The 26,645-nt window shown below is 36.4% G+C and overlaps 2 protein-coding genes and 1 non-coding gene across 4 annotated transcripts; all 3 read left to right on the forward strand.

Moving 5' to 3' along the window:
- Positions 1-1,999: 1,999 nt before the first annotated feature.
- On the forward strand, positions 2,000-3,537 carry LOC103447258 (pathogenesis-related genes transcriptional activator PTI6-like). The gene has a single exon (XM_008386434.4). It carries the CDS (start codon positions 2,350-2,352, stop codon positions 3,172-3,174), a length of 825 nt encoding a protein of 274 aa, XP_008384656.3. The 5' UTR covers positions 2,000-2,349; the 3' UTR covers positions 3,175-3,537.
- Positions 3,538-18,943: 15,406 nt separating this feature from the next.
- Positions 18,944-22,590, forward strand: LOC103427089 (eukaryotic translation initiation factor 2 subunit beta-like). 2 transcript variants are annotated; one of them, NM_001404977.1, is given in 10 exon segments: positions 18,944-19,054; positions 19,268-19,323; positions 20,005-20,113; positions 20,200-20,255; positions 20,337-20,391; positions 20,501-20,595; positions 20,703-20,848; positions 21,380-21,522; positions 21,719-21,804; positions 22,323-22,590. In NM_001404977.1, coding segments are annotated over 9 exon segments (816 nt in total). In that variant the 5' UTR covers positions 18,944-19,054; positions 19,268-19,275; the 3' UTR covers positions 22,401-22,590.
- On the forward strand, positions 21,989-22,071 carry LOC114824276 (small nucleolar RNA SNORD34). The gene has a single exon (XR_003772416.2). It is a non-coding gene; the product is annotated as a small nucleolar RNA SNORD34 (small nucleolar RNA).
- Positions 22,591-26,645: the final 4,055 nt, after the last annotated feature.

Below are 26,645 nucleotides of genomic sequence, written 5' to 3' on the forward strand. Positions count from 1 at the left end.
AAAAAGAGCTGCATACTATTTTGACCGCGTGGTCGGTTCCAGACAGGTAAAACTTAAATTAGCACTGGCTATTAAGATTTTTAGCTGTCTTTGGTTGTATGTTTTTTTTTTTTTGTATTTATAGTTTTACATTGATAACATTAGATACGATACAAGGCCTATTCTCTCGTATAGTAGAGCTTATTTTGTTATCATAAACTCAATCAACCATGACTAATGAGAGGAGCGGAAATGTCAAGATGAGTATAGGAAATGAATTATGATGCGCCATGTGAAAAAGTTAAAATACATAACAAGATGTAGGTCTGGTACATTATTATTTTGGGTTGAGAGACATGTTTTTATGCAAGTCTGAGAGACATGTTTTTATGCAAGTCTTTCTCAATTGATGAACGAAATTCATCGTTGCATTAGTGATTGTAGGTCATTCATGCATATAGATTTTACATGACAACACATTACTTGCTCGTAACTATCTATTGTAGCTCATGTAAACGATTGACGCTAGTGTTTGTGTACAACTTATAAATATTGCGTATATTTTTGTGAGAAAAGTTATGCATCTCTCATCCGCGGCCGGATCCTTTTCCCTCATCTGCCGACAATATATACAGATGTTGGCTGAGAAAACTCTACCGTTCTATAGATTAAAATATTAAAAGAGAAGGAAAAAATCAAAGAGGGAGGATTAATTGGAGGAAAAGTTTGGGCTCTCCACTGTGCTATAAATTAAAATATTAAAATTAAAATATTAAAAGAGAAGGAAAAAATCAAAGAGGGAGGATTGATTGGAGGAAAAAGTAGGGTAATTTGTGGTGTGCGAGCGCAGTAGTGGGGTGGTTTGTGGAAGAAAAAAAAGGACGGAAGAGGAAGAGGGCAACTTACACGTCAACAGAGGCAGCTGGAAGGAGGTTCGTTTCCCGCTTTACACTCCCGACACGACTCATGACCCGCTCACATTTCAGAAAATTTTTAATATATCGGAAATAAGGTTTAGAATATCAAGTATCATAAAAAAATGGAAGTTTTAATAAAATATTTTCGTTATTATTTATTTTTAATGAAAAATCATATTTATACATTTTTCTGGTACTATTCATTATACCTTTAAAAATGACTTTTCATTAAAATGAAAGTTTTTTTAGATTTTTTGTTAGTTTTTCTTTAAAAAAAATTGGTTGAATTTATCTTTTTTTTTAAGTTTCAAATTAATGATATTATTACATTTGATTTATCATTAAGTATTCAGACACAATAAAAATCCCTTCTCACATGCACAACCCCTCACTTCCTGAAGAGATAATTTATACCCATTCCCAAACCAAAGCAAAGATAAATTATATTATGACTCAGTCGTAGTGATTTTGAGACTTATATGTATAAGGAGTTTGTAACTCAGCTAGTCAAAAACACTCACTTATAAATTTGAGGTATTTTGAGTACGACTTCCCACTTGCCCAACATCATGTGTAAAAAATGGAGTTGTTTTGTAACACTTTACATTCATTTCTGTGAGGGAATTAACTTGGCTTTTCAATGGGAGGAGTTCCTCCTTAATTAGTTTGTAGTTGATTCACGAAACTTCAAGTTTATGATCGGAACCGTTAGTATTACAAATCATTTTTCATAGAAATGATCTTTAAATTTTCACAGTGGTAGAAAAGACATTGAGTCATTGCATGTCAACCTGTGTTCGAGCCCGTCGTTAGCTAATCTAGTAAAATATATCGTTTGCCAAAAAAATATTATGTAAATCGGTTACGAAGTAAATTAAAGAGAAACCCATCAAAATAAAAGAGAAATTGTATCTAGAGAAGTAGAAAACGTAACTAGAAAACGTATCCAACTTAGATTAACTTCCACTAAAATTTTATGTATCTAGAAACGTATCCAACTAAAATTAACTTCCACTAAAAATTTATGTAGGACTAGTTTTACTTTTGGCAATATTTCCCCAAACACATTCTACACTGATGACTCCATGCTCTATATATACACTTTACCCTTCCCATTTTCCTCCGTTTTCCTTCTCCCAGACCTGCAAGGGGTTTTAGCAGTAGCACTCTCTGTACCTACAGCTTCCCTACAGCTCCCCTTTGCAGGTCCTCCCTCTTCCCTTCTCTTTTGCTCTTTCTTCTTCCTTCCACTCCATAAAGCTTCTCACTTTTACCCTCCCCCTCCCACTCTCCCCTGTCTTTCTCTATCTAAATCTCAACCTTCTACACATTCAAATCCTCACTCACTTCAGCTCAGTGGTACTAATTTTTCTACACGCCCTCGCCGTCGATTCTTGATGTTGCTTCAGACCAATCCCAAATCCCTGATTTCAGTTCTTCCGCCTCAAAATCCATGACAACCTTCCAACCCATCTCGTCCGTACATTCAACGGTCAAATTTTCAGAGCAAATAACCACCGTGACAAAACCCATGATCCAGGAACCCGATAACCCGACTCGAATCCCGCCAAAGCTCGTCCGGATCATACTTACGGATGCCGACGCCACCGACTCCTCCAGCGACGACGAAGACAGAGGCGTGCGCAGAGTCAAACGACATGTTAGACAGATCAGCCTAGAGCACTCCTCGCCTTCCTCTTCCTCTCCTTCATCTTCGTCGTCGGTTTCTTCGGGTCAGTCGAAGCGGGCGAGGAAAGACTCGCGACCCGGATCGAAGTTACCGGAAACGACCGCGGATCGCCGGAAAAAGTTTAGAGGCGTCCGGCGGAGGCCTTGGGGTCGCTGGGCCGCGGAGATCCGAGACCCGACCCGAAGAAAACGGATCTGGCTCGGGACCTTCGACACGGCGGAGGAAGCCGCCACTGTTTACGACAGAGCTGCCATCTTGCTCAAAGGTCCTGACGCCGTCACCAACTTTTCTAACGCCGTTATAAAGGAGGAAACAGTGGTTGGCGACTTGACGGTCCCAGCTGCAGCGCAGGTATGTGGGTGTGTATCTCCGTCGTCCAGCGAGGCTCTCTCGTCGCCTACTTCGGTCCTCCGTTACGGTGACCAAACGCCGTTTGATGGTTTAAGTTACGGATACGCTGACGCCTTCAAATTTGATTTCGACTTGCCGTTAAGCTTGCCGGATATCATGTTTTCAAGTAACAGCTTTGCGCGCGACGAGTTCGGCGAGTTTGATGTTGACGATTTCTTGGCTGACGTCGTATGTTGAATCCAACAGTATTACACACGTGTTGACTCCAGGTTAGGCACGTGGATGTTAGAGGAGTATTTTGTAATTTCACTTGCGACTGTGTTGCAAGTTGCAAGTGATGTGTGGCTAGCTAGTTGCAAGTTGCGAGTGAAGTGAGTTTTGTTACGTGGCATAACCAGTACTTGGAATACCGAGAATACCCTACGGAGTGTGATATACGAGGAGTATGAGTAAAGCCGATTCTAATATATACGGCGATTTTGTGAGAACCCTTTTGTACTCTTTTTTTAATTTTAAATTGTTGGTGTTTAATTGTAATTAAACACGGATTATTATAAATGTTTATTAGTATTGTCAATGAGAATAAAAGTCTTTTTCTTATGTCTAAAGTATTTTAGATACTAAAAAATAGAATTAGACTCTTAATTAAACTCAAAAAGCGAAAAGTATTTCAACCTACTCTTGCCTATAGTCATAGTTGTCCCAACGTTTGAAGAGATTTTTCAGTATGATTAGTATGCAAATAGTGTGATATGTGTGGTAAAAAACTAATAACTTAAAAAGTAAAATTTCTTATTATTTATATAAAAACATGTAATGTATCATTCATGTTACTATTACAATGAAAAAATTTCTTCAAGTTTGGAGTGGGGAAAGAATAAAATAAAAAATCATAAATGAAATGTTGCTTTTGATTTCTTGGACATCACGCCTATCGTTGAAAATAAAAAAGCATAAGAATTATTATTCTTGTAATTATTTTATTTAAGATTTTGATTCATTTGAATATTCATATCCCACAAAATAAAATATTCATGTAGAGATGGACCAATTAGTCTTTGTATTGGTGAAGTTTTTCGATATTTAGTTTAAATTACTCACGCAAATGATAACAATGAGACACATCATTATATTTAAATATTCAGTTGTGACTAATCTTGTTGTGCAGTATCATAATTGTATTGTTGTTTTTTTTTTTAATAAAATGATAAATTTTGTTAGATTAAATGTTAAATTAGTTATCGTCGTTGTTAATGTAAGAGAGACAATTAGCGGTTCAGCGCAAAACAAACCAACGGACGTCATTAGGAGTAATACTACCCAATATAAGTAACATTTGAATTTCATTTTTCCAACTGTAGCAATGTAAGCGAAATGTAATATCTTACTAAATGTTATATCATTGTCGGGAAATTATATTTATAGAGAATATAATATTTTTTGGTGCCACTTGTTTTTTGTGGCTTATTTTCTTATGTGCTATGAAATGGAATGAATTTTCTTCTATTTATTTTTTTGGCTTTGGCTTTCGGCTTTGGCAGTTGGCTGTCACTATTGTGTGGAAGTCTTAACAGTTAAGACACGTGTTCGAATACGAGCAGCTTTCATATTTCTGGTCAATTGCTTTCGGAATTGAGACGTTTCAAATATTAGTCTTCGAGTTTGGCTTTTGTTGGATATTCTTCATGGGCTCCATCATATTACATAAATACCAAATGAAATGCAATATTCATAACGAAATATAATGTCAATTGCACATGAATATGGATTAGAAATATATGAAAATCGATCCAGACGAACGGTGCTTGCCTCTCATAGTACAACGATCACGTCCTTTTGATAATAGCATTTCAAATCACAGTGAATCACGATTTTGATAAACTCTCTTAGACTCACTTAATCTAACATGAACATGTATGAATCAACAAACAAAGTGACTAATGACTTAATGTGATGACTAGGGATGTTAATTCTAACCGTTAGATTCGATAACCGTGGATAATTGCCTGAATGAATTGGATTTGGATATGAAAATTCGGGTATATTTTGGGTATGGGGAAAAATTGTGAATATTATTCGGTTATGATTTTGGATATAGTTATAAGGGTCCCCAATCTGTATTCGTCCCCGAATCCGAAGTGAATAATATATAATATACTTATTCATAATATTAAAGTATTAAAAATATATATACAAACACATATGTATATTCATTATTCGCCAAATCCCGTACTTTGAGTGTAAATACTAAAATTGCATTATGTGAGTTGTTTTTTGTGGGAAAGTTCATAAGTTTTGATATGAATCAAAATCTATGAGAATTCAATGGTACTTATGAGAGATATCAAAGATCAGCCAACATTATCAATGTTTAACTTTAATTTTTATGCTCCACAAATCCATTCATTAAATCATTGTATACATCAAATTTTTAATGACGAAATTAATATTTACTAAATTATCATGCGTTAATTGAACAAATATATTTTTTTTATTGACAATGATGGATATAACCGTTAATCGATGGGAAATCCGTTATCCGGTGGGTATGGTTATGGATAATACCCGATGGTTAATTTGCAATTATAGATATAATTAATTTTCGTGGTTATAAGAATGAATATAACATTTCCGTCCCCAAACCGAACCGTTACCACCCCTAGTGATGATACCTTTACATTGGGAACGACTCTTCATAATAATTGTGTCCTATCTTAAGAAGTCAATAGTTACATCTCTTCAATTGAAAGGCAAAGAAACAAGAGAGGCAATAAGAGATCCACTAGCCACCAACACACCATTCAATAATTTGGACTTTAGCTATTGTATTATCTATTCATTTATTCACCGCTGCACCATCACCATCACCGAAAGAAAAAAAACCGAGTGATGGGAAATGGAGACGAGAGAGGCAAGAAGCAAGAGTGAGGGCTGGACGGCGGCATCCAAGGTAATTAGGCTTGGCGGAGCATCCTCATGACTGTTAGTCATCTTGTTTTATTTATTTATATTTTTAAATTTTAACAAACGATATTATCTATAACAAGATCGTGGAAGAATAAACTAAGTCTCACAATAAGTTAGCAATAATGTAGTTCGAATTCACTTTTAGCAAGAATCAAACTAAAAACTCTCACTTATAAGTGAAAACGAATATCATTAGATTGTAAAAAGCATTTAAAACAAAATTTAATCATGATCAAGCTATGGGACACGTGACAAACTACTAAGAAGGAAGTGAGAATCCACCAGAGTTAGCGGTGGTGAGCAATAATTCTCGGTAAAAAATAAGAACAAAGTAGGTTAGGGTGTGGGCCGTAGGGTCCACATTGAATCGGTGGTTACTCACTAATGCTAAATTAAGGATGAGGATCCTCTTTGGATTCAGTTTGTAAGGATCTTCACATTTTAGCCGTTCATCGTACATCATGCAACCAATTTTCATTAGGTATTATTTGTGTTTAATTGTAAATCAATAAATTCAAAATGATTTCTGACCGTATGACGTACGATAAATGACTAGATGTGAGAATTCCTAAAATCTTCATAATTTGAATCCGGATGAGATCCAAATCCCTAAATTATAGCCTATTGGAATAGCCTTGGGGTTACACTGATGCATGATGGGATCTCAAATGGACTTGGTACAATTGCATATATGAATAAAGTTGGCTACCGGCGGCTACAAAGATGGAATTGAACTCCCCCAATTTCAAATCGGGGAATGGGAATGGATGATGAGATTTAGGGGCTGTCGGGGAGCCGCAAATAAAGATGGAGTTTTACATGCTTTAAAAGTGATGCAGGATGACTCAATCTTTATTTAATGTAATAAATATATGTTAGTGGGGTAGATTAAGTGGGTTAATATTAATGAGTTCATTAACTCTAGTAATGATGCATGTATCAGTAATTATTATGAGGGGATTAGAGTTTTTATAAATTAAGAGTATTTTGTATTATAGGGGGAAGAAGATGATGAATTGAATTGAAAATTGAGTGCAGTTTGAGATGGTTTTTTCATTTTTGTTCTTATTCTATCAACTCGGATATTCCAACAGAATTAACGAGGTATAGACACTCCAACGGTCATTGGCCATTCTCATGAAGAGAATCAACAACAACGCTTATGTGATAAACTTTTTGACATTCTTGGTGAATCAACAAGAGGTTTAGGACTTATAAAATTCGGTATTGTCTTTGACAATCAACGAATCTGTAAGGAAAAGTTATACATTTCGTGTGTTATGTTTTAACATCCGTTCTCCATTCGATGATCGGTATCCAAATTTATCAATCAACTAATTTGCGTTTTGATCGTTGCATCAAAAAGGCAAGGTGATAAATGCAAATTAGACTCTCTCAAAAGTACAATTTTTTATGAAATTTTGGTTAATTCACATGTCAATTCTTGTGTCAATATTAAAAATGTTGCGTAAAAAATATGAAACGAGAGTTTCATTTTTAAAAGAGTCGTTTGGCATTTCTAAGGCACAAAAGCAGAGAACGAGTCTCATGAACAGGGAATTGGTGGGTCCCATTGGTTGGTGACCAAACGGATACGAAAGCAACATAACCTCAAATCTATCCCATCCAGAGCCAGTAAACCCCAGCCGCCTCCCACTAATAACAATTAATTAATGATTTTAATTCAATCTTAATCCTAAATTATATGAGATGTAGGTGCCTAATTTCCAATGGATTCCATTGGTCTTAATTGTTTGTTTGTTTTTTTGTTTGATGTGCGGTAAGTCCACTCCACGTGCCATTAAAAAAATTGTGACATAAATATCTACTGGTTCTAGACATTAATTTATGCATATCATTGTCAATTCATCACTATTTGCTTCTTAAATACTCTTATCTCTTTCTTTAATGAATTTCTATGTATCCAAACGTCAGCACAGTATACAACACCATAACCATGGATCATACATTCGGATTTTTCCATGGTACAAATTTGTAACTAGGTGTAGCCGGTGGTAAATTCAAGATTCGAACATTAGAGGGTCTAGTGTTAAAGATTCAAGTTTTTGAGTAAAAACAACCGTAAGCAAGCCTAGACCGAGGGTTTGTCAATGAAAGGCTTTCCAATGGTCAAGTTAGTAACTAGTATTAAAACTCAAACAATAGGCAAGAGAATAAGTATGCAGAGATTGCGTTACCAGAAATGAATCCTAAGAGTGTATTAATTTATACCAGTTGAGGAGATGACCTTTTTGGTTAGTAGAACCCATATCAAACCAGAAGAATCTTAAAAGATATCTAAGAGTATGACACACTTGGGGCGCTTGCCAAACCCTTAGATTGTATGAAACCTTTTCATTCCTTGCTGGACTAGTTTCCCAAATCTTGCAGAAAAAGAATGGTCTATCTCAACGAAGTCGATGGACTTTGCCCACTAATTCTAGAACAGGATGATGGTGGCATGTTGATCCGTTTAGTCAACTCCGCAGTGGAAGCTGTTGAGTCCATGACTGAACTTCTAAAGTAGACGTATTATGATCCTTCTTGCTCCGGCCTGGAAAATGATGATCTCACAATTGCCCTTAACTAGGCATAAAATATGACTTGTTCCCCTTGAAAATGGGTAGTTACCCAAAAACCACGTTTTTCAGAGTAAGTCAGAATACGTACCATTTTCCTTCTTCAGACACGTGGCGTCTCAACTTCGTTTCTCATAAACCTGTAGACACCGAAATGTTCTGTCTCTGAGCGCACTACCTTGTGAATCAAGCCTTCAATATCGCAATGAAAGCCTAGTGGCTGTTGCCTTGGGGTTATACACTAATGCGTGATGGGATCTCAAATGGACTCGGTACAATTGTAATATATGAAAAGTTGGAATTGGAATTCCCCCAATTCAAAGCGGGAAGTGGGAATGGATAATGAGATTAGGGGCTGTTTGGGCAGCGGCAAATAAAGTTGGATTTTTGGTGGGTCCTATTGGTTGGCGACCAAACAGACACGAAAGTAACAGAACCCCAAATCTGGCCCATCCACAGCCAGTAAACCACAGCCGCCTCCCACTAATAACAATTAATTAATTTTTAATTATATTAATCCCAAATTATATGAGATCTAGGTGCCTCAATGGATTTGGTCTTAATTGTCTGTTTTTGCTTGCATGGGCAGTAAGTTCACTCCCCATGCTATTTATAAAACTGGTGACGTAATATCCTATTTCTAGAAATTACTTTCTACATATTATTGTCACAATCTTCAGTATTTGCTTTCTAAATACTTCTTTCTTTCTTTCGAGAAATGCTAAGGGGATTCTATCAAAAGTATGATTTTTAATGAACTTTCTGACACTTCATAGGTCAACGTCAGTTTCCTCATCAAATTATAAAACATTGTGCAAAAACTTGAGGCGGAAGAGAGTGTATGGAGAGTCCTTTAGCATTTCTCCTTCCTTGAAATTTCTATGTACCCAAACGCTAGCAAAACACAATATACACAGCATAACCATGGATCTTACATTCAGATTTTTCAATGGTACAAATTGCACCTAGATGTAGTGTGGTTACAATTGTTAAACCAACAAGAGTTGTAGCTCTTAGGGCTGGTTTGGTATTGCTGTGCTTTGAAAAAAAACTGCTGTGAGAATAAGCGGCTGTGAAATAAATCAGCAGAGTGTTTGGTAAACTTTTTTGTAAAAGTGCTTTTGGAAAAAAAAGCAGTCTGATAGTGGGTCTTTTCATTAAAGGAGCACTGTAGTTCTGTGTGCTTTGAAAAAAAGCCAGTTTTCCAAAGCTACAAATGGCAGCTTCAGCTTTTTCCTTTGATTTCAGCTTATTCTCACAGCAGCTTCCAAAATAAGCCCTTTTTTTTAGTTTACCAAACACCAAAAACACTCCCAGCTTTTTTTCATAGGAGCTTTTTTTAAAATCACCACAACCCCAAATTGGGGCTTAGATTGACAATTCATTATTCTCCACTTATATAGATTGGTCACAATTTCGCTAATCTCTCTTCAGCCTTGAAGTCATAAGTTATCTCTGTTGCATTAGCAATAGAGATATATGATGGAATCAGATCGATGATTATATTACCAATTTACCATTAAGTATGAATTATGATATATATTGACACACCCCGATCGAGGTCAAGGCATGCTGGCCGTCATGTGAGAGTGACGTAGCCATGTGCACAGTGTGGAAGCGATAAAGACAACAAATATACGAATAATTAAAACCCAAATTATTAGAGTGCACTACTAAACGAATGTGATAGGAGTTAGTTACAATAGTGAACACTCCTAATTAGAGCATAATAAGTCTAGGTGCAGTCCAGTAGGACAAGTACTAGTTACACAGTACCAGGAATGTCCTACTATTATTCAAATAGGTCAGAACTGCCGACGATCCCGAGCCACCAATAGCAACTTACTTAGAACCTGGAGGGGCGCAAAACAAAAAATGTGAGTGGGTAAAAACAAATGTTTTAGAAAAACATTTCATTTATCAACATACTAACTCCTCGCTGTAAAACATGTAAGATTTTCCCAGAATTAAGATATAAGCATACACACACACACACACACACATATATATATATAATCATATCAATTCAATTCATGCTTCACACAATCATATTCATATGTATACCATGCCAAAATATAACAAAGTAAACAATCCAGGTAAGAATAATTTCATAGAAATGTAATACGCTAGCCGGAACTCTTGAGGTAGTCTGTACGGCTGAATTCATAGCTCAAACTCAATCTAGCCGGAGTCACTACTATGACCTATACGGCAATATACTGCACATAAGTCGGAACCACTGAAAAGGGTCTGTACGACAAGATTGGGTGAAATATAATTATGCTCAACTCTATTATCTCATAATAGCCGGGCGATAGTTCGCTAGTCACCTACGAGTCGGAACCATGAATAAGGTCTATACGACAAGACTGTGTACTTAAGTTGGATCCAATATGAGCATATAGTGCAGAAGATGACGTAAATGAATAGGCCTGTACTTCATATCTCTGGCTAATTCACAATCACCCTAGGTGCAGCTTTATGAGCTCAACATTATTTAATCACATATCACATATCACATCATCGATGATTTACACAACCAAACATAACTTACTTGAACTCACATGTGCCTTCACAGCACCACATTTATAAATGTATGCAATCATGCAAGGCATATTCAAAATATAGAAGCATTTGGCATATTATTTCAAAGCATACTTTCTTTAAAATGCATTTCTGGGAAATATATCAAGTATATAAATATATACTGAAAACAAAAGCCCACTCACTGGTATGTTGAAGGGTTGTAGCCCTCGAGTCGCCCGTGGATACGCTCGTCCTCGGGATAAGTCTCACCTATATGCAAATTAACTATAAAAACGTTATTTTAAAGTACATAGACAAAACTAGCTAATAACTTCTCATACATTGCTCAATTTTGGTATTTAAATATACTAACATAACCTACACAACCTCACGAACATCGTGATATTTTTAGATAAATTTTTAGGTGGCTCACGCGCCCCCATGAGCCAGGGAGGGCACGGCCTCACGCGCGGCCCACGCGCATCGTCTTCAACCGCCAAACGCCGAAACTGTTCACCGGCGTCGGATTCTGGGCAGACCTTCAAACTCACTATTCTGCTTCGTTTCTCAACCATTTTTCATGCAATTGGTACCAAAATGAAGCTAGGGACATCTACAATCACGATATACTACTTTTAAGCCTTGAAATCTACTAGATTTTACCTGAGGAAGCTCGATAATCCAGCCAACTTTAAAACCTTCGATCTCAGCCATCCGACTTCCAAACTCTTCCAACGAACTACCCCAAGCTTCCTTAGGACCTCCTAAAGCTCCCTGTGAGCTTGAAATCTTTTGAAACACAAGGTTTTACGTCCACATGAATAGTGCATGAAAAAATGAGTTTCGGGTTCTCAAGATTTCGAATGAATCCTTACCTGAAATGGGTACCAACCAACTCGAAATGGCACGAGGAATGCAATGGTGCCTTTAGAATCTTCGATCTGCGACTGGAAAGCTCACTTCGAGCTTGGTCCATATAAGGAAGAAGAGAGAGAGAGTAAGTCCAAGAGAGATGAGGGCACGGGAAGGAAGAGAGAGGGAGTGAGTGTGGTGTGTGTGTGTGTGGTCCACGTGGTCACAATCCTCAAAATCACACAACAAACTCAAAATTTCAATATGTTACACACACACTACAATTTCCCATCCAAGGATAAAACTGTCATTTTACATCGTCGAAAACTTAATTATTTGGGACGGGCTGTGACATATAGTAACTTTGTTCTAATTCTTAGAAATTTTTTATATATTCATTTTTGGGCCCTATGATTTAGGTTTGTAAAAACGAAAAAAAAAACTTGCACGTTCCAGGGTGCATAACTGCATATTGAGCAATTTTTTTTCTCTAAATTTATTGTCACACGAAAAATGTGAAAAATAATAAGTTCAAACCTAAAGGCTAAAGCCAACTCTTTGTATTGCTTCGTAATTCAGCTCATATATGTCGTATTGTTTAGATCAAACCATGCATTAACTAACCCGTGAGAAAAATGACTCTTGGAGTGAAAAAAATCTTGGAATGTTAATGTTATGAAAAACTCTAAATTGAGATTTCGACATTTGTACTGTCTACAAAAAAGTGTGACAAGAGACTGAGTCTAGAGTGGCATGCATAAACAAAAAAGCAGCCACAAAATCTAAATCTCAAGGGGGTTTTTAACACGATTGGTCTTTGAAATATAACATTCAAATGAAAAGGGTTCGTGAATAGAAAATTCATCAATTTGACCCTTGAAAATGTATCTCGCAAATCAAATTTGTCATTCCGTTTACTTTCCGTCAATTTGAGTGTTAAAAGTGGTCACATGAATGCAAGTGACAACTTTCAACATTTCATCTCACTCAAATCTCTTGTTCGAGCAGATTTCATGCCCTATTCATAAGGTCGTAGGAGGAATATTGGAACGGAAATGTACATGGAGGTTTCGGCACTCCCGTCGCTGCGCTCTTCGTCTTGGCTTGCCATTGTGCCATTCGGAAATCCTCTCCCTCCTGTGTTTCTCCTGTCGGTGCACCAATCTGGGGTTTGCCCGTCTTCAATTGGGTTCCTCTTGGTTTTCTCTAATTTGTAGTAAAATATGAGATTTTAGTAATTGGATCGAAACCGTGAAGGGTGGAGGTCTGTTGACAAAAAGACGGTGCATGAAATCTGTAACATACAAGTCCTCATATTCAGCCACCCTTTTTATGGCTTGTAACGCACCATATCACCCCACCATTTCTTATCAAGTGGCTAAATGTAGAAAGACGGTGTATGAAATCCTTTACATACAAGTTCTTCTCCCACGTATTTCATACAAAGAGTATAGAAGACATCCCAAACAAACTACTTCAAGGAGCAATGTATTGGAATAAATCTAGTTATGACGGGTCATCATTTCCTATCATGCGAGTGAAATGCAAAAAAAAATATGGCATGAAACCCATTACATGCAAATTTTTCTTCTGTATCTTTTAGGCATAAAATACAATGAGAGTGAGAGCAGCTGCAAAGATTTTTCTAAGTTTGAAATTTTCGTATTGAATAATAATTTGGCAAGTGGGATTTGCTTAAAAATTTGCAAATTAAGCACGTGCAAGGACTATAACAAGGCAGGTAGGATTTCACTCAACATCTCGCAGCTGAAAAGTCAAAACTTAGTCAAGTCGGCACTTTACTTTTGCGTACCTTCTTTATTTCTAATTTAAAATTATAGTTTTATCAAATCCACACTAGCATTACAGTTTAGTTTAGTGATATTATAATTAATTTAAAATCATTTTAACGATCAACGAGTGCCTAGTGGTTAATTCTATGTTCGTATTCCACACATCACTTCATGAGTTTAATTCTTAGCGCTAGTAAATTATACGATGTTAGTTAGAAGAAGATTGAAATGCCTCTACGAGTCTTTTTTCGTTTTCCGAAAATGTAGACTTCTGGGATGGAACCACTAACTGACCACCTTTTAAGAAGAAAAAAATAAAAAAACAAACAAAACCACATTAAACAAGGCACCACCCGCTTTCAACAATACGGTGCCAAACTAGTAGTTTGTAACCTAGGGCTGGTTTGATATTGTTGTGCTTTGAAAAAAAAGCTGCTATGAGAATAAGCGGCTGTGAAATAAATCAGCAGAGTGTTTGGTAAACTTTTTTGTAAAAGTGCTTTTGGAAAAAAAAGCAGTCTGATAGTGGGTCTTTTCATTAAAGGAGCACTGTAGCTCTGTGTGCTTTGAAAAAAGGCCAATTTTCCAAAGCTGCAAATAGCAGCTTCAGCTTTTTCCTTTGATTTCAGCTTATTCTCATAGCAGCTTCCAAAATAAGCCTTTTTTTTTTAGTTTACCAAACACCTAAAACCCTCACAACTTTTTTTCATGGGTGTTTTTTTTTTTAAGCACCTCACTTCCAAACCACCCTCCAGTGCCATATATATTACCATGCATGGTACGTGCAATAGTACTTTACAATTCACTTAGAATACTTCTTATTTTTTGTATGGAATCAAGGACAATCGAAACATGAGGTGGAAGGTTCTTCGAAGTTACAAGCATGTCGTAAAATTTCAATTGACTTTTCCACGCTTTTGCTTTTGGTAAAAACAATCTTCAACCCACCACTTCACCTATTAGGTCTAAACAAAGACCGACCGATGATCAACTCGTTCATGTTCAAACAAAAGAATTGAACGAGGGTTGGAGAGAAATTCCAGTAAGTGCTGGAGGCAAAAAGCCAAATCGGAAGGTGAAATATTGCTGTTGGAGAAAGCAGAAAAAAACAGAAGGGGAAACAAGCAGCATGCTTTCTTTGACCTCGAACCAAGTTCGATATTCAAGGTTCTTAGAACTTTCCTAGTCCATTTTGCATCAAAATAATCGAAGAAGCAAGCACCATAGTGTTTGTGTTGTCTTTCTACCAACTACCGTTCAGGTCATATAATTAAAGGGCAATTAGCTATATAAACATATTTTAACATTTTCTTGCATAAATATTAGTGTTTATTACGTTGTTATTAGGGGTGAGCATGTTTATATGAGTCAATCACTCAATCCGATCTAACCCACCAAATCAAAGTGGGTTTGGGTTGGGTCGGTTCACTTGTTAAGCCAATAAAAGGAATTTCAGCTTAAATATATTGTCACCTGTTTTTTGTTTAGGCATTATGCGATTTAGAACTTTCACAACCCAACCAAAACCGACCCATCCACCTAAGGCTATCTCCAGCCCAAGGATCTAAATTCTAAAATTTAACTTGTATTTTCAACTATTCATCTATACGTATGAGGTCAGTCATTTTTGTCCTCCAATAGTAAGAGACCTATGATTCCTACCCCCACCTTTGTAAATTGTTAAATTTTTGTATTTTGTTGATTTTTGTGGTTAATAATTTTGGAATTAGTTTTTGTACACTCTATCTTGTTTTATCTGTATGAACATTTTGATGTAAAAAAATTCAAATTAAACAAAAATTAGGGTAAATGACAAAAAATTACCTCAACTATTAATGTCACGACACTTTCATACCTCATCTTTTAAAGTTGACAATGTCATTACTTATCTTACGGATTTGTGCCAATGTTATACCTTCCGTTAATTGACCGTGAATTTTTCAGTTAAATGCTGACGCGACTTGATTTGAGACCTATTTTCTATTAACAAAAATTAAAAAATTATTTAATATTTTTAAATATTAAAATAATATATCGAAGTTAAGAAAAAAAAAACCTCAGGTCAATTCGTTCCTCCCCCTCTCTCCCCCATCTTCCTGCAACCCAAAAAGAAGAAGAAAAAGGAGGAAGAGAGGAAGAAGAAGAAGAAGAAGGAAAAAAAAAAAGAAGGAACACCCAGTTCGTCCGCCCCCACCACCCCACCCAACCTCTTCAAGAAGAAGAAGAGAAAAAAAAAAAAAGAAACCCAGAACCCCACCCCACCTCCCCCGAAACCCCCCCCCCATTCTCCCTCCCGAGCCTCCACTCTCTTCACCTTCCCTCCCATTCAAAATTTAACAAACAAAAGCAAACCCTTGCGCATAGTATCTGGCTTGTAGTAGAAGCTCTGGTGCGAAGAGGAGGAGGAGGTCGGGCCGGGGTTGGAGCTCGGGTTATGGTTAGGATTCGGATCCTTACTGAAGGAATCGAGATCATCGCTGGATCTCAACCTCTTCATTTCTCCCCCAAATTAAAAATTGAATCAGAAAAAAAAAATTTTGAAGAGCTACCGGCTACGATGTTGTATGTGAGGTGAAGGGGTTGTTGGGAAGAACTTAGAGTACACAACTCTAACACAAGTGTTGGAGAGACAAAACAAGTAAACAAATTACTTGTATTACACTCACAAAATATTACAACACTTAAAACACTCAAAGACACACTTTAGAAGCAATGACACTCACTCACTTTCTAGAGACAAACTCTAGATCACTCACACTCCTCACAAGGCTACTCTTACTTTTCACTCTCACTTGGTTGGTTGGTTGGTTGCTTGCTTGCTTGGTTACTTGGTTACTTGGTTGATACAAATGGTGTGGATGCCTTCTCCTTTTATAGGCATGGATGGAACCTTGGAGAAGCATGTAATCATCATGCTAGAGATATCTAGATAATTCTACTAATCTCCCAAGCTAGAATTATCTACACTAATCTTGCATGTTGGTGGAAACCTCACCATTCTTCTAGAATCTTCCACCAACTTAAGGAACAACCTTCTTTGCTAGAGTTTTCTAGCATATTCCCATTATAGAATATTCTAGAGAAAACCATGCATATTTGAACTAGACCAATTTAGTTCCTTTGTACCGACTGATCTTAATGGGCTGATGTTGATCTTTAACAGGGGTGAGGGCTTTTGCCCATAAGGGAGGTCGGATTGACGGGGATTTCAACGGAAGCTGTTTGGAAAGAGAGCTGGGGTTGCAGAGATAGGGGATAGCCGGCGGAGAAAGGACGGTTTGGGAAGAGAGGGAGGTGCGGAGGGGTCGGGTGCAGAGAAGAGAGTGAGGAGAGAGAGAGGGGGGAGAGAGAGATTTAATATAAAAAAAAATTAATTTGTAATTATTAAAATATATTTAATAATTTTTTAATCCAGTTGGATTAGTAAGTAGATCCTGCAAGTAACCACGTCAGCACTTAACAGAAAAATTGACAGAGGTATGACATTGACACAAATTCGTAAGATGATGTATGATATTGTCATTTTAAAAAGATTAGGTATGAAAGTGTCGTGACACCAATAGCTGAGGTATTTTTTTATAATTTACCCCAAAAATTATGTTAAAAAATTCAAATTTTGAACCAGTGGAGAGATATTTATAGAGTTTTGGTGTTGATTTTGATTCATTAATAATATTACTTTGACTGTTGTATTAAAATTTGAGCTGTTGATATATTTTTTTACCGTAAAAATTGATTAAATTAGATTTGAGCAGTTAAATTTAAAATTGATTAAACTAATGCAATTGGACGCGCCACACTGGATCAAAACCTAGAGCGCGAGCAAGCCTTTCGATGCAAACGATACTTTAATCTGGGCCGTAGAAATTGGCCTTCCATGCGCTTGCCCTAACGCAATCATCCTCGTTGAGGCTCCTGATTCATGGGCCCCCCTATGTCTGTGTTGCAACTGGTGAAATGTGGGTCCCTCGGCCAAGAAGCAACCTTATCATCTGGGATGGGTACTACTAATCCCAAGTTCTCATCTCCAAACCCAGAATTCCCACCCCAAAAAAGGCCAAGAAGAGGTTTTGGGTCCAAATTGATTTTTTTTATTGGAAAAATTAATGAAAAAAATAATAATAAATAAAGATGTAGTGAATAATATCAGATAAAAGTAAAAATATGATTTTTTTTTGTTAAAAATGAACAATATCAGAAATGTTTCGTTAAAACTTTCATTTATTTTTTGGTTTCCTACTATCCCTTGGAGACAGCTTTACATGACTATCATTCATTGGTATATCTTAGGGCAAGACTTTATTATCCCCAAATTTCATGTATCCTTTGGATTTCTTTTCTAACATTTTGACATGTGTTTATCAACTTAATGGCAAACCAACATTGTTAAATTTTTCATAAAATTAATTATAATTATCAAAAAATAAATATTTCCGAAAACCACAACATTTAGTGCACAAATTAGGTGTGCCTAGCATTATTCAAGAAAAGACGGTGAATTTGGAAATTTCTTAAGGACTGTTGGGGAGAGATTATTGGAGGGCTATATATGGGCTCGTTTGGATGTGCTTTTAAAATGACAGAAAGCACTTTCAGATAAAATATTTTTAGGTTCCAAAAACACTTAATAGTGTTTTATGCAATAAGCATAAGCTATCTTCTTATTACAGGAAGCACTTTAAATGTTTTTTCAGTTTTTAAATAGAGGAAGTAAAGAATCGAAAAACTTACTAATAGAGGAAGTAAGAAATAGGAATCAGATCAATTCGTCTTCCTCGTTGATCTGAATTCTAGTTTTTAAATATTAAATTATAAATTGTGTATGGAACTTACACTTCTTTAATTCCATATATGTCGGTAAACTGACAGGGATTCTATCCCTTCCTCCTAATCTATCAAGTCCGAGAATCTAGACCGTTGAATTTTGATCAAACAGCTATAAATAAGAATCCACTTTTATCAAATTTCAACTATCCAGATCCCCGCACTTGATGGATTAAGAAGAAGGAATCCGAAGAGCACCTCTCCGTCGGTAAACACATCAAAAGTAGAAAGGTACAGTTTGCTTTAAAAGTCTGAATGATCATGGTAGCCTAGTACGTATAGCTTATGCGTGGCAGCCAAGTCTCAAACACCCAAACGTCAAAAACAAACAAAAAAATCAAAGGGAACCTGCTAAGCCTACTTGTCAACCAAGGCACAAGAAAAACCAGAGGCCAAGGCCCAATGGGCCTCTAGCTTTCTAGGTATAAATACCATGTCCAACTCTTTCCTAACTCGGCAAAAAAGCAAACCTATAACGTCACACAGAACAGAGCGAATCGATTAAGGCCAACGCTCACAGTCGCAGCCACACCCACAGCCGAAGAGGGAAACCAGCTCTCCGTCGCCGCCGTACATGTAAGTAGTTTCTCTCTACAATCGCCGCCGTGTTAACTTTCTACGGTTTCAAAGATCCCCAATTTTTCTTCATTTTATCTCTTGCAAACGAGCCGGGATTTCAATTTGGGATGTATGCTAGGGGTTGTTTTTTGTTTTCCTGATTTCTGTGGTTTTTCTTTCTTCTTGAAGTTGTTGGATTGGGGTTTGATTTCGTTTCGCATGTTTTTGCAGCAGACATCATGGCGGACGACAATCAGAATGAGGTGAAGGACGAGGTGGTAGCAGATGTAAGTTTCAGATTCTTGCAAATTGCTTTTCGTGCAATAATATTTGAATTTCCACTCCCCGCCCCAATTTTGTAATACCTATTAAGTTTGTATTTCAATCTTTGTCTTTTCGCTTTTCTTTCCAATAGCGGTATTGTATATAATTTGATTCCTACCTCTTGTGTGTGTTAAAGTTCGTTTTGGAATTTGAGATGGATGAATTGTTAATCCAAGGATTCTGATAACAAAAGTGCTATTCATACGATCTATTTATACCATCTCTAATAGAAATGGAACTCACGTGCGTTGATGGGCTCTACCTCTATTTAGAGAGATAGTACAAATAGATGGTAAGTGTAGCATTACTCTTCTGATGATAAATCCGGCTTCGAGACCTTATTATTGAAGCTTGAATAAGTTTATGGCGTTGCGGGATGTTAGATTAGTTTTACCCTTTTTCCCTTGAAAGGTTCACCTAGAAATTATATCAAAGTTTTCCTTTGGTAGCAACTAATTGTAGTATTATATTAGAAGTCAAAAAGGTAATGATGTGATAAATTTTCTGTTGGAGGGAAGTGGCTCTTGATATAATTGAGAGCGCCAGTCTTCCACGAAGGGTGCCTTTAGTATAAGAATCCAATGGAAATGATTCAGAATGGTAGAACTAATTATTGTGGTCTTCATCCTTTTTTATTTTTGCAGATTGCCCCCTTTGATCCTACTAAGAAGAAGAAAAAGAAGAAGGTTGTTATTCAGGATACTACTGATGATTCTGTGGAAAAGTTGGCTGAGAAAGCGGAAAGCTTGACAGGTGGTTCAATTGAACAAGCATTTTGTATTTGTGCTGTATTATTTTACAAGTACATTTGTTGAGACTTGTATTTTTTGTCATTGCAGTTTCTGAGGGGCAGGAGAGTACGTTTGCTGGTTTGAAAAAGAAGAAGAAGAAGCCAGTAAGTTACCAAGATTTTCCATTGTTTACAAGCTGAATCATTTTTCTAGATATTGATTTTTGGTGGTTGCTGTGATTATAGATTGAGACCAGTATCTTGAATGAAGAGAGTGGCGATGCAGTGGAAGATTTAAATGGTAAGACTTTTAGCTAATAATATTTTATTGGGCTAATAAAATGCCTGCCACCTCTCTGTCTCAAAAAAAAAAAAAATTTGATTGAGATTTTATATTTTTGGCCTTTTAGAGCGCACTGGTGAGGATGAGGAAGGAGAAGGGATTGTTCTAGAGACTCCATCATATCCTTGGGAGGGGAGTGATCGTGACTACACTTATGAAGAGGTGTGTAAATTATATCATCTCCGTTACAGCTTTCTCATAGTATAGTTATGGTTCCTTGACCTTTATACATCTATGCTTTATTAATTTTACCCATGCAATGTATTCAGCTTCTTGATAGGGTGTTTAACATACTTCGCGAAAATAACCCGGATCTGGCTGGAGACAGGCGTAGGACAGTGATGAGGCCTCCACAAGTTCTTCGTGAGGGCACAAAGAAAACTGTTTTTGTGAATTTCATGGATCTATGCAAGACGTAGGTTTCAATTCCCTGAACCAAAACCATTGTTTCTCTCTTTTGCATTGATCTGTTTTGTTCTGTTTATTAAAATTATTGTGTAGTAGAATCTCTTTCTGTTGGTTCTTTGAGTTTCTTTTTGTGCATCGTTACATGAAGGAATGCTTTCTGTATGCTGAAATGCATGCAGATGCTACTAACGTGTAGTTTTTTTATGAAAACTTCTGATGCTGTTTAGATATATGTTGCAGTTTATGTACTAATCCGAACACAGGTCTCTGAAACAATTAAGTGGCAAAGGACAGTTTGGCTTCTGTGGTTGCATTCCAACTATCGTTTATACAACTGCTTTGTGTTATTCGTAATTAAATGTTCTCACTGTTTGACACATGTGAAGGTGTTTATATTGACTGCACATAGGTAGTTGATGAGCGTAATATTATAAACATGAAAATCTTACCTATTATTTTACCAATTTATTTCCTAAAGCTACTGGTTGATTTCATCTGCTTTGTTAAATGAGTAAACCCTTCTACCTTGAAATTACAGGATGCATAGGCAGCCGGATCACGTCATGGCATTCTTGCTTGCCGAACTGGGAACAAGTGGATCACTTGATGGACAGCAGAGGTTGGTTGTTAAGGGAAGATTTGCACCAAAGAATTTTGAAGGAATACTGCGGCGATATGTCAGTAAGTACCTCATTCTGTGGTTTGATTTATTTATTTTTTATTACAATGTTAATCTGGAGTGGTCCGATTCAAAATTGTTCTGCGGTCTGCCATGCTCATTATGCATGCTTGGCTGTTATGTCTGTCATTTTGTATGTGCTCAGTTGTTTCACACATGTTATTATTTTCATTTGTACTCATGCTTCTTTTGCTTCAGATGAATATGTCATTTGCCTTGGGTGCAAAAGTCCAGACACTATACTTTCAAAGGAGAATCGTCTCTTCTTTCTCAGATGCGAGAAGGTAACAGTCATAATTATATTTTTTTTCTAAAGTTAATTGGCTATTGGTTTTTTAATGTTACTAGTTTTGACAAAGTGGCATCCCCCTGGTTTCTAATCTATAGAAAGTTGTTCTTGTACAGCATAAAAAATAAATAAAGAAGGATTTTGGTGTTTTATACGCCGCTGCATAATATCTTGTTGAATAGGCCTATGATGATTAAAAAATTGCCTACATTGTCAGATTATTTCATATGATAGAGTAACCTAAATTATTTCTGAGGCCTCACGGAAAAGTTTGATCTGTTTTTAAAGGGTTGGTGGGACTACACCCTTGGGTTTTGGGTGAAACAATACTTTTCTTCTTCGGGGGATTTTCATTATTCTCAGAGAATATATAGCTCTAAGTTCATGTGCCCGTAGTTTCAACGTTGATCATTGGGATGTGCTACTGATCCTTCTGGTTTTAAAATTCTTGACTGTAGTTTATTTTGCCTTGCTTTCCGCTGATCATCTATTTGATTATTCTTTCTGTTGCAGTGTGGTTCTGGACGATCTGTCGCTCCAATTAAAGCTGGTTTTATGGCTCGTGTTGGGAGAAGGAATGCCGGAACCTAATCTTAGCCTGTTGTCGACTCATTGTTTACTAGCAGTTATTGAGTTTTGAGTCGCGTGTCTGCTATCTACAACAGTAACAGTTTCTGCTACGTTCGGATGTTGAGAATTTTTTTGCACTCTTTTCACAGTTATATCTCTGTGTAGTGCTTACTGACCTTTTTAAAATGTAGCTTTTGCTGATGGTGTTTAATTGTTTGCTGTTTAGCAATAACTCGGATGTACGAAAACTGCTTAGGGTTTGGTATCCTATTTGAAATTTTTTATCATTTCTCAAAACATTTCTTAATAACATTTTTTGAAAACAATTTTCTTTAAAACTTAAAAACTTGATCAGTTTATGATTTAAAAATTTTAAATCTTACAACTTAAAATAGACAAAGATCTAAAAAGAGGGGATCGTAGGAGGGGGAGAAAGAGGAGATAGGAGGAAAGAAAGTAAGAGATGATTGAAGGAAAGAGAAAGAAGAGAGGGTCGGACGAGATAGAGAGGAAAAAGAGAAATAATCGAAAGAATGAAGAGAGCGGATTGGAGAATAGACGAAAAAGGTAAAATACAAAAGGAGAGAGGGAAGGAAAGAGAGAGATTTGGAGTGAGGGGAGGAGGGAGATAAAAGAAATGAGTGATTTTAAGTTTAAAAACTCAAAAAACTTACTTTTTATGTTTTTAGATAATAGACTATATTTTTTAATTAGTTTTGAATTCAGTTTTTTAAAATAGTCTTACCAAACAAGTTTTTAAGGTTTAAAACTTGAAAATTATTTTTGAGTTTAAAAAGTTGGATTCAAGTAGAGTACCAAACAAGCTCTTAATTTTTTTGCTGTTTTAGCAATAACTCCGATGCATTATCTGCTCAATTCTTTCTGCTCCATCTTTTGCCAGATTCATCTGCTTTCAACCCTTCCACAAGTTTGATTCTGTAGCAGTCGAGCGTGGTAGTCAATTAAGTCCGTCTTAATTTGTTCTTCAAATTACGAAAATCCGGCGGAGAAATGAACGTCTCGTTAGTCGTTACAACAAATCTAACGTGCGAACTCGGAGCAAGCAAAACAAAGGGGTTCCATTTCTTTCCATGTTGGCATTTTAGCCTCTGGTGGGAAGCAACGAGCTGCTTTACCACCTAAAGTTAGGGTGACATTGCCCTCCCTCTGTTGGATACTTTCTTAAACGGCATCTTTTCTTTGAACTTCAATGTTGGCGGACTCTCTTGCGTCAGATTCGTTAATTTCTTCAACATGGACGGGTAGTGAAATTAGAAGGATCACTCCTAAATGAGGGATTGCGGCATCCCATTATAAGCAGGGAGTGATCCAAGTCGCAAGAAACTGCTGATCCGACTTAAGAGCTAGTTGGTGTGATGTCACCTGTAAACGGATATGATTCGGATCGGTTTCTTAATCCGTATTTACATTTATTTATAATTGGATTACGTACTAGGATTAAATCATTATAAAATCTAATTGAAGACATAATGAATCTAACTAAACACATAAAAAAGACTAAAATATCATTAGTAACTTCATTGTTCAATATATATATATATATATATATATATATATTTATATAGGGGTGTGATATCCACACACCCCTTTTTACTTCTCACACACCCTTCTAATTTTCGACCGTCGGATCAGATGAAATGAAGAAGATCAACGGACATAAATTAATAATGGGTGTGTGAGAAGTAAAAAAAGGTGTGTGGATAGCACACCCCTTTATATATTCATCTATTTTATAAAACGAGAACAGTGTGCGAGTATATTTTGAATGCATAAAAAATTTAACTCAAATTGACATTCATTCATAATCATATTAATCAGATTCATATCGTAATTGGAAGCTTCCATTCATATTCTATTAATCACATCAGATTCAGACATGTACTTTGTCTTTTCCACAACCACCGGTAGGTCTAGGGATGTACCTAATGTTGAACTTTGGCGGCTCTTTTGTATCTATCTCCATGTGTAAAACTTAGCGGGAGGAAAAGCTTTTCACATGAAGTTGGACATTGCTATGAAGGCCAACGTTGACACCAATGCAATGCAACAATTGGTACGTACATCTTCTTCTGATACACATTTATGCTACCCCTTTATGCTACCCCTTTGGTAACACATTGTCGAAATAGCTGCATTTTCCAACACTTCCCAGTTAAAGCCATCCATCAACTTACATGACCAATATTCTCTTACCATGTTTGTATCGTCCTTACTTGTCTGTTCAACCGTGTCCTGCTGCGTGCTGCTATTGCTTCTTCTTCCTAAGAGAAAACTTCTGAACGATCGAACCATTTTATAACTATAGAGTTGGGGTTAGAAAATGAGCCATAGGCTAAGAGCCAAAAGCATGAATAATGTACTGTTGACCAAAATAAAATAAAACAAAGCGTAGACAAAGTGAGAGACAACTATACATCGCTATTTGGAACTAGTTATGTGTTTGAGATGATAAAAACAAGAGTGGCATTGGCTCATAGGTTATGGAAATTTCCCTTCTGCTCTTTTTGGTCATCTTATTTTGTTTGCTCCTGCTGTCAATATGTGGACTTATTTATAGAAGGCTGGATAATATTATTCTCTTCTAAATTCTTTTTTTGCATATTCCATGTTTTGCTAAAATTATATACAAATAACAAATGAACATTTTGTGATTTATGGGGCTTTTCTGTGTGTGTGTGTGTATTTGTAAGTTTAATGTTCTACATAGCAATATACATACATATGTGTGTGTGTGTGTGTGTATTATTGTCCGTGAACATAGAAATTATATTAGTTTCTCTAAATATTATCGTTTTTTTTTAAGTATAAAGTTTTATGTAGCATGCATGTGCTACTAAATATGTATTTTACTGGTTCTCAAAAAAGAAAAAAATTATTTTGTTGAGGATGCCTATGAAGACCTATGTCGACATCGTCAGAGATAATTGTCTTGTTTATGAAAGACTAATGAACTGTCTGAGGCTTCATCGTTGATCGATTAATGAAAATTTGATTTGAACTTCATTTTCTATATGTTTTGTTACGTAATTAGTTCTCTTATTTTTTGCTTATTTAATTACGGCTCTTCATTGTTTTCTTTTCTTGAGATGAACAAATCATATATATTCCAAACACTACTTTCAAAGCAAAATTTTCTCTTCCTTCTATTTGCGTCGGTTTTTTCATATAAATAGGGAGGAAGAACTAACTTTGAATCTCGCCCAATATTAAAAAAATGAAGTGCCACTAAAGTAAACTCTAAATCGCATCAAGTGAGATATACAATTTGAACGTCAAGCACAATAAAGTTTTATGGGTTTTGCTATATGATCATTAATCCCGATTATATTACAAGAATTGAAATAAGTAGAAATGAAAAAGAGTCGAGACGCATGCAGAAGTAATTGTCTGTTGGTCCTTATTGAGATGGCCTGCATATGTATGAATGCAAGGGAAAAGCCCCTCACATGAAGTTGGGCGCTATGAAGGCCGAGGTTGAGAGTGATGCAACAATTGGTACGTACATCTTTTGCAACACCTTCATGCCACTGCTTTTGTAATCCACTGTCGAAATAGCTGCATTTTCCAACAGTTCCCAATTAATAATGTTCTCTTACTATATTATATTGTCAGACTGTAAATCCGAGCTACACATTTAAGGTATAAATTAATCTGATCAATGGTTTAAATCCACATTCTGGTAGGAGAACTTTTCCGTCTCCCTTGATATACCGTTGTGTTAATATATATCTAGAGAAGAGTACCTGTATTATTTTTCTTACATCCCTCAATGATGGTTGTGTTGAGAACATGCACAGTGGCATTGTTATGAAACCAGAAGTCTTCTTTGCAGAGGTAGATACATTTAAGCACATCCAAGGCGTGGGCGGAGCAGCCTGAGCTGCAGTATTCTCCGGTCTCATTTGCGGGCACGTCCACGATTCCTGAGAATGTCAGCTGGCCCTTTGGCGAGCAATGAGAAGGTGCCTAATATTAAAAAACACCCATCAAACACTTCAAATTTCTTCTTCTAGGTTGATTCATTTAAGTCATAATATATTTTCAATATTTTATTATTCAGTCGAATTATTTTTGTTCACCTAATTTTAAGTCAAAGTTGCAAAAGTTAAATCACAAGCTAAAATACAATTAAGCCACCCAGAAAGACAGTAAATGTTGAACAAAAAAAATTGGTCAAGTCATTGAATTTCCACAATTCGAAAGGTTTTTCCGACTTGAACTAAATTTCATACACACACACACACC

This window comes from Malus domestica, chromosome 03 (assembly GCF_042453785.1).
Source record: "Malus domestica chromosome 03, GDT2T_hap1".
In the NCBI taxonomy this organism is placed as follows: Eukaryota; Viridiplantae; Streptophyta; class Magnoliopsida; order Rosales; family Rosaceae; genus Malus; species Malus domestica.

What these genes read in the sequence shown, in the direction of transcription:
- LOC103447258 (XM_008386434.4), top strand. Translation starts at nt 2,350, where the DNA reads ATGACAACCTTCCAACCCATCTCGTCCGTACATTCAACGGTCAAATTT.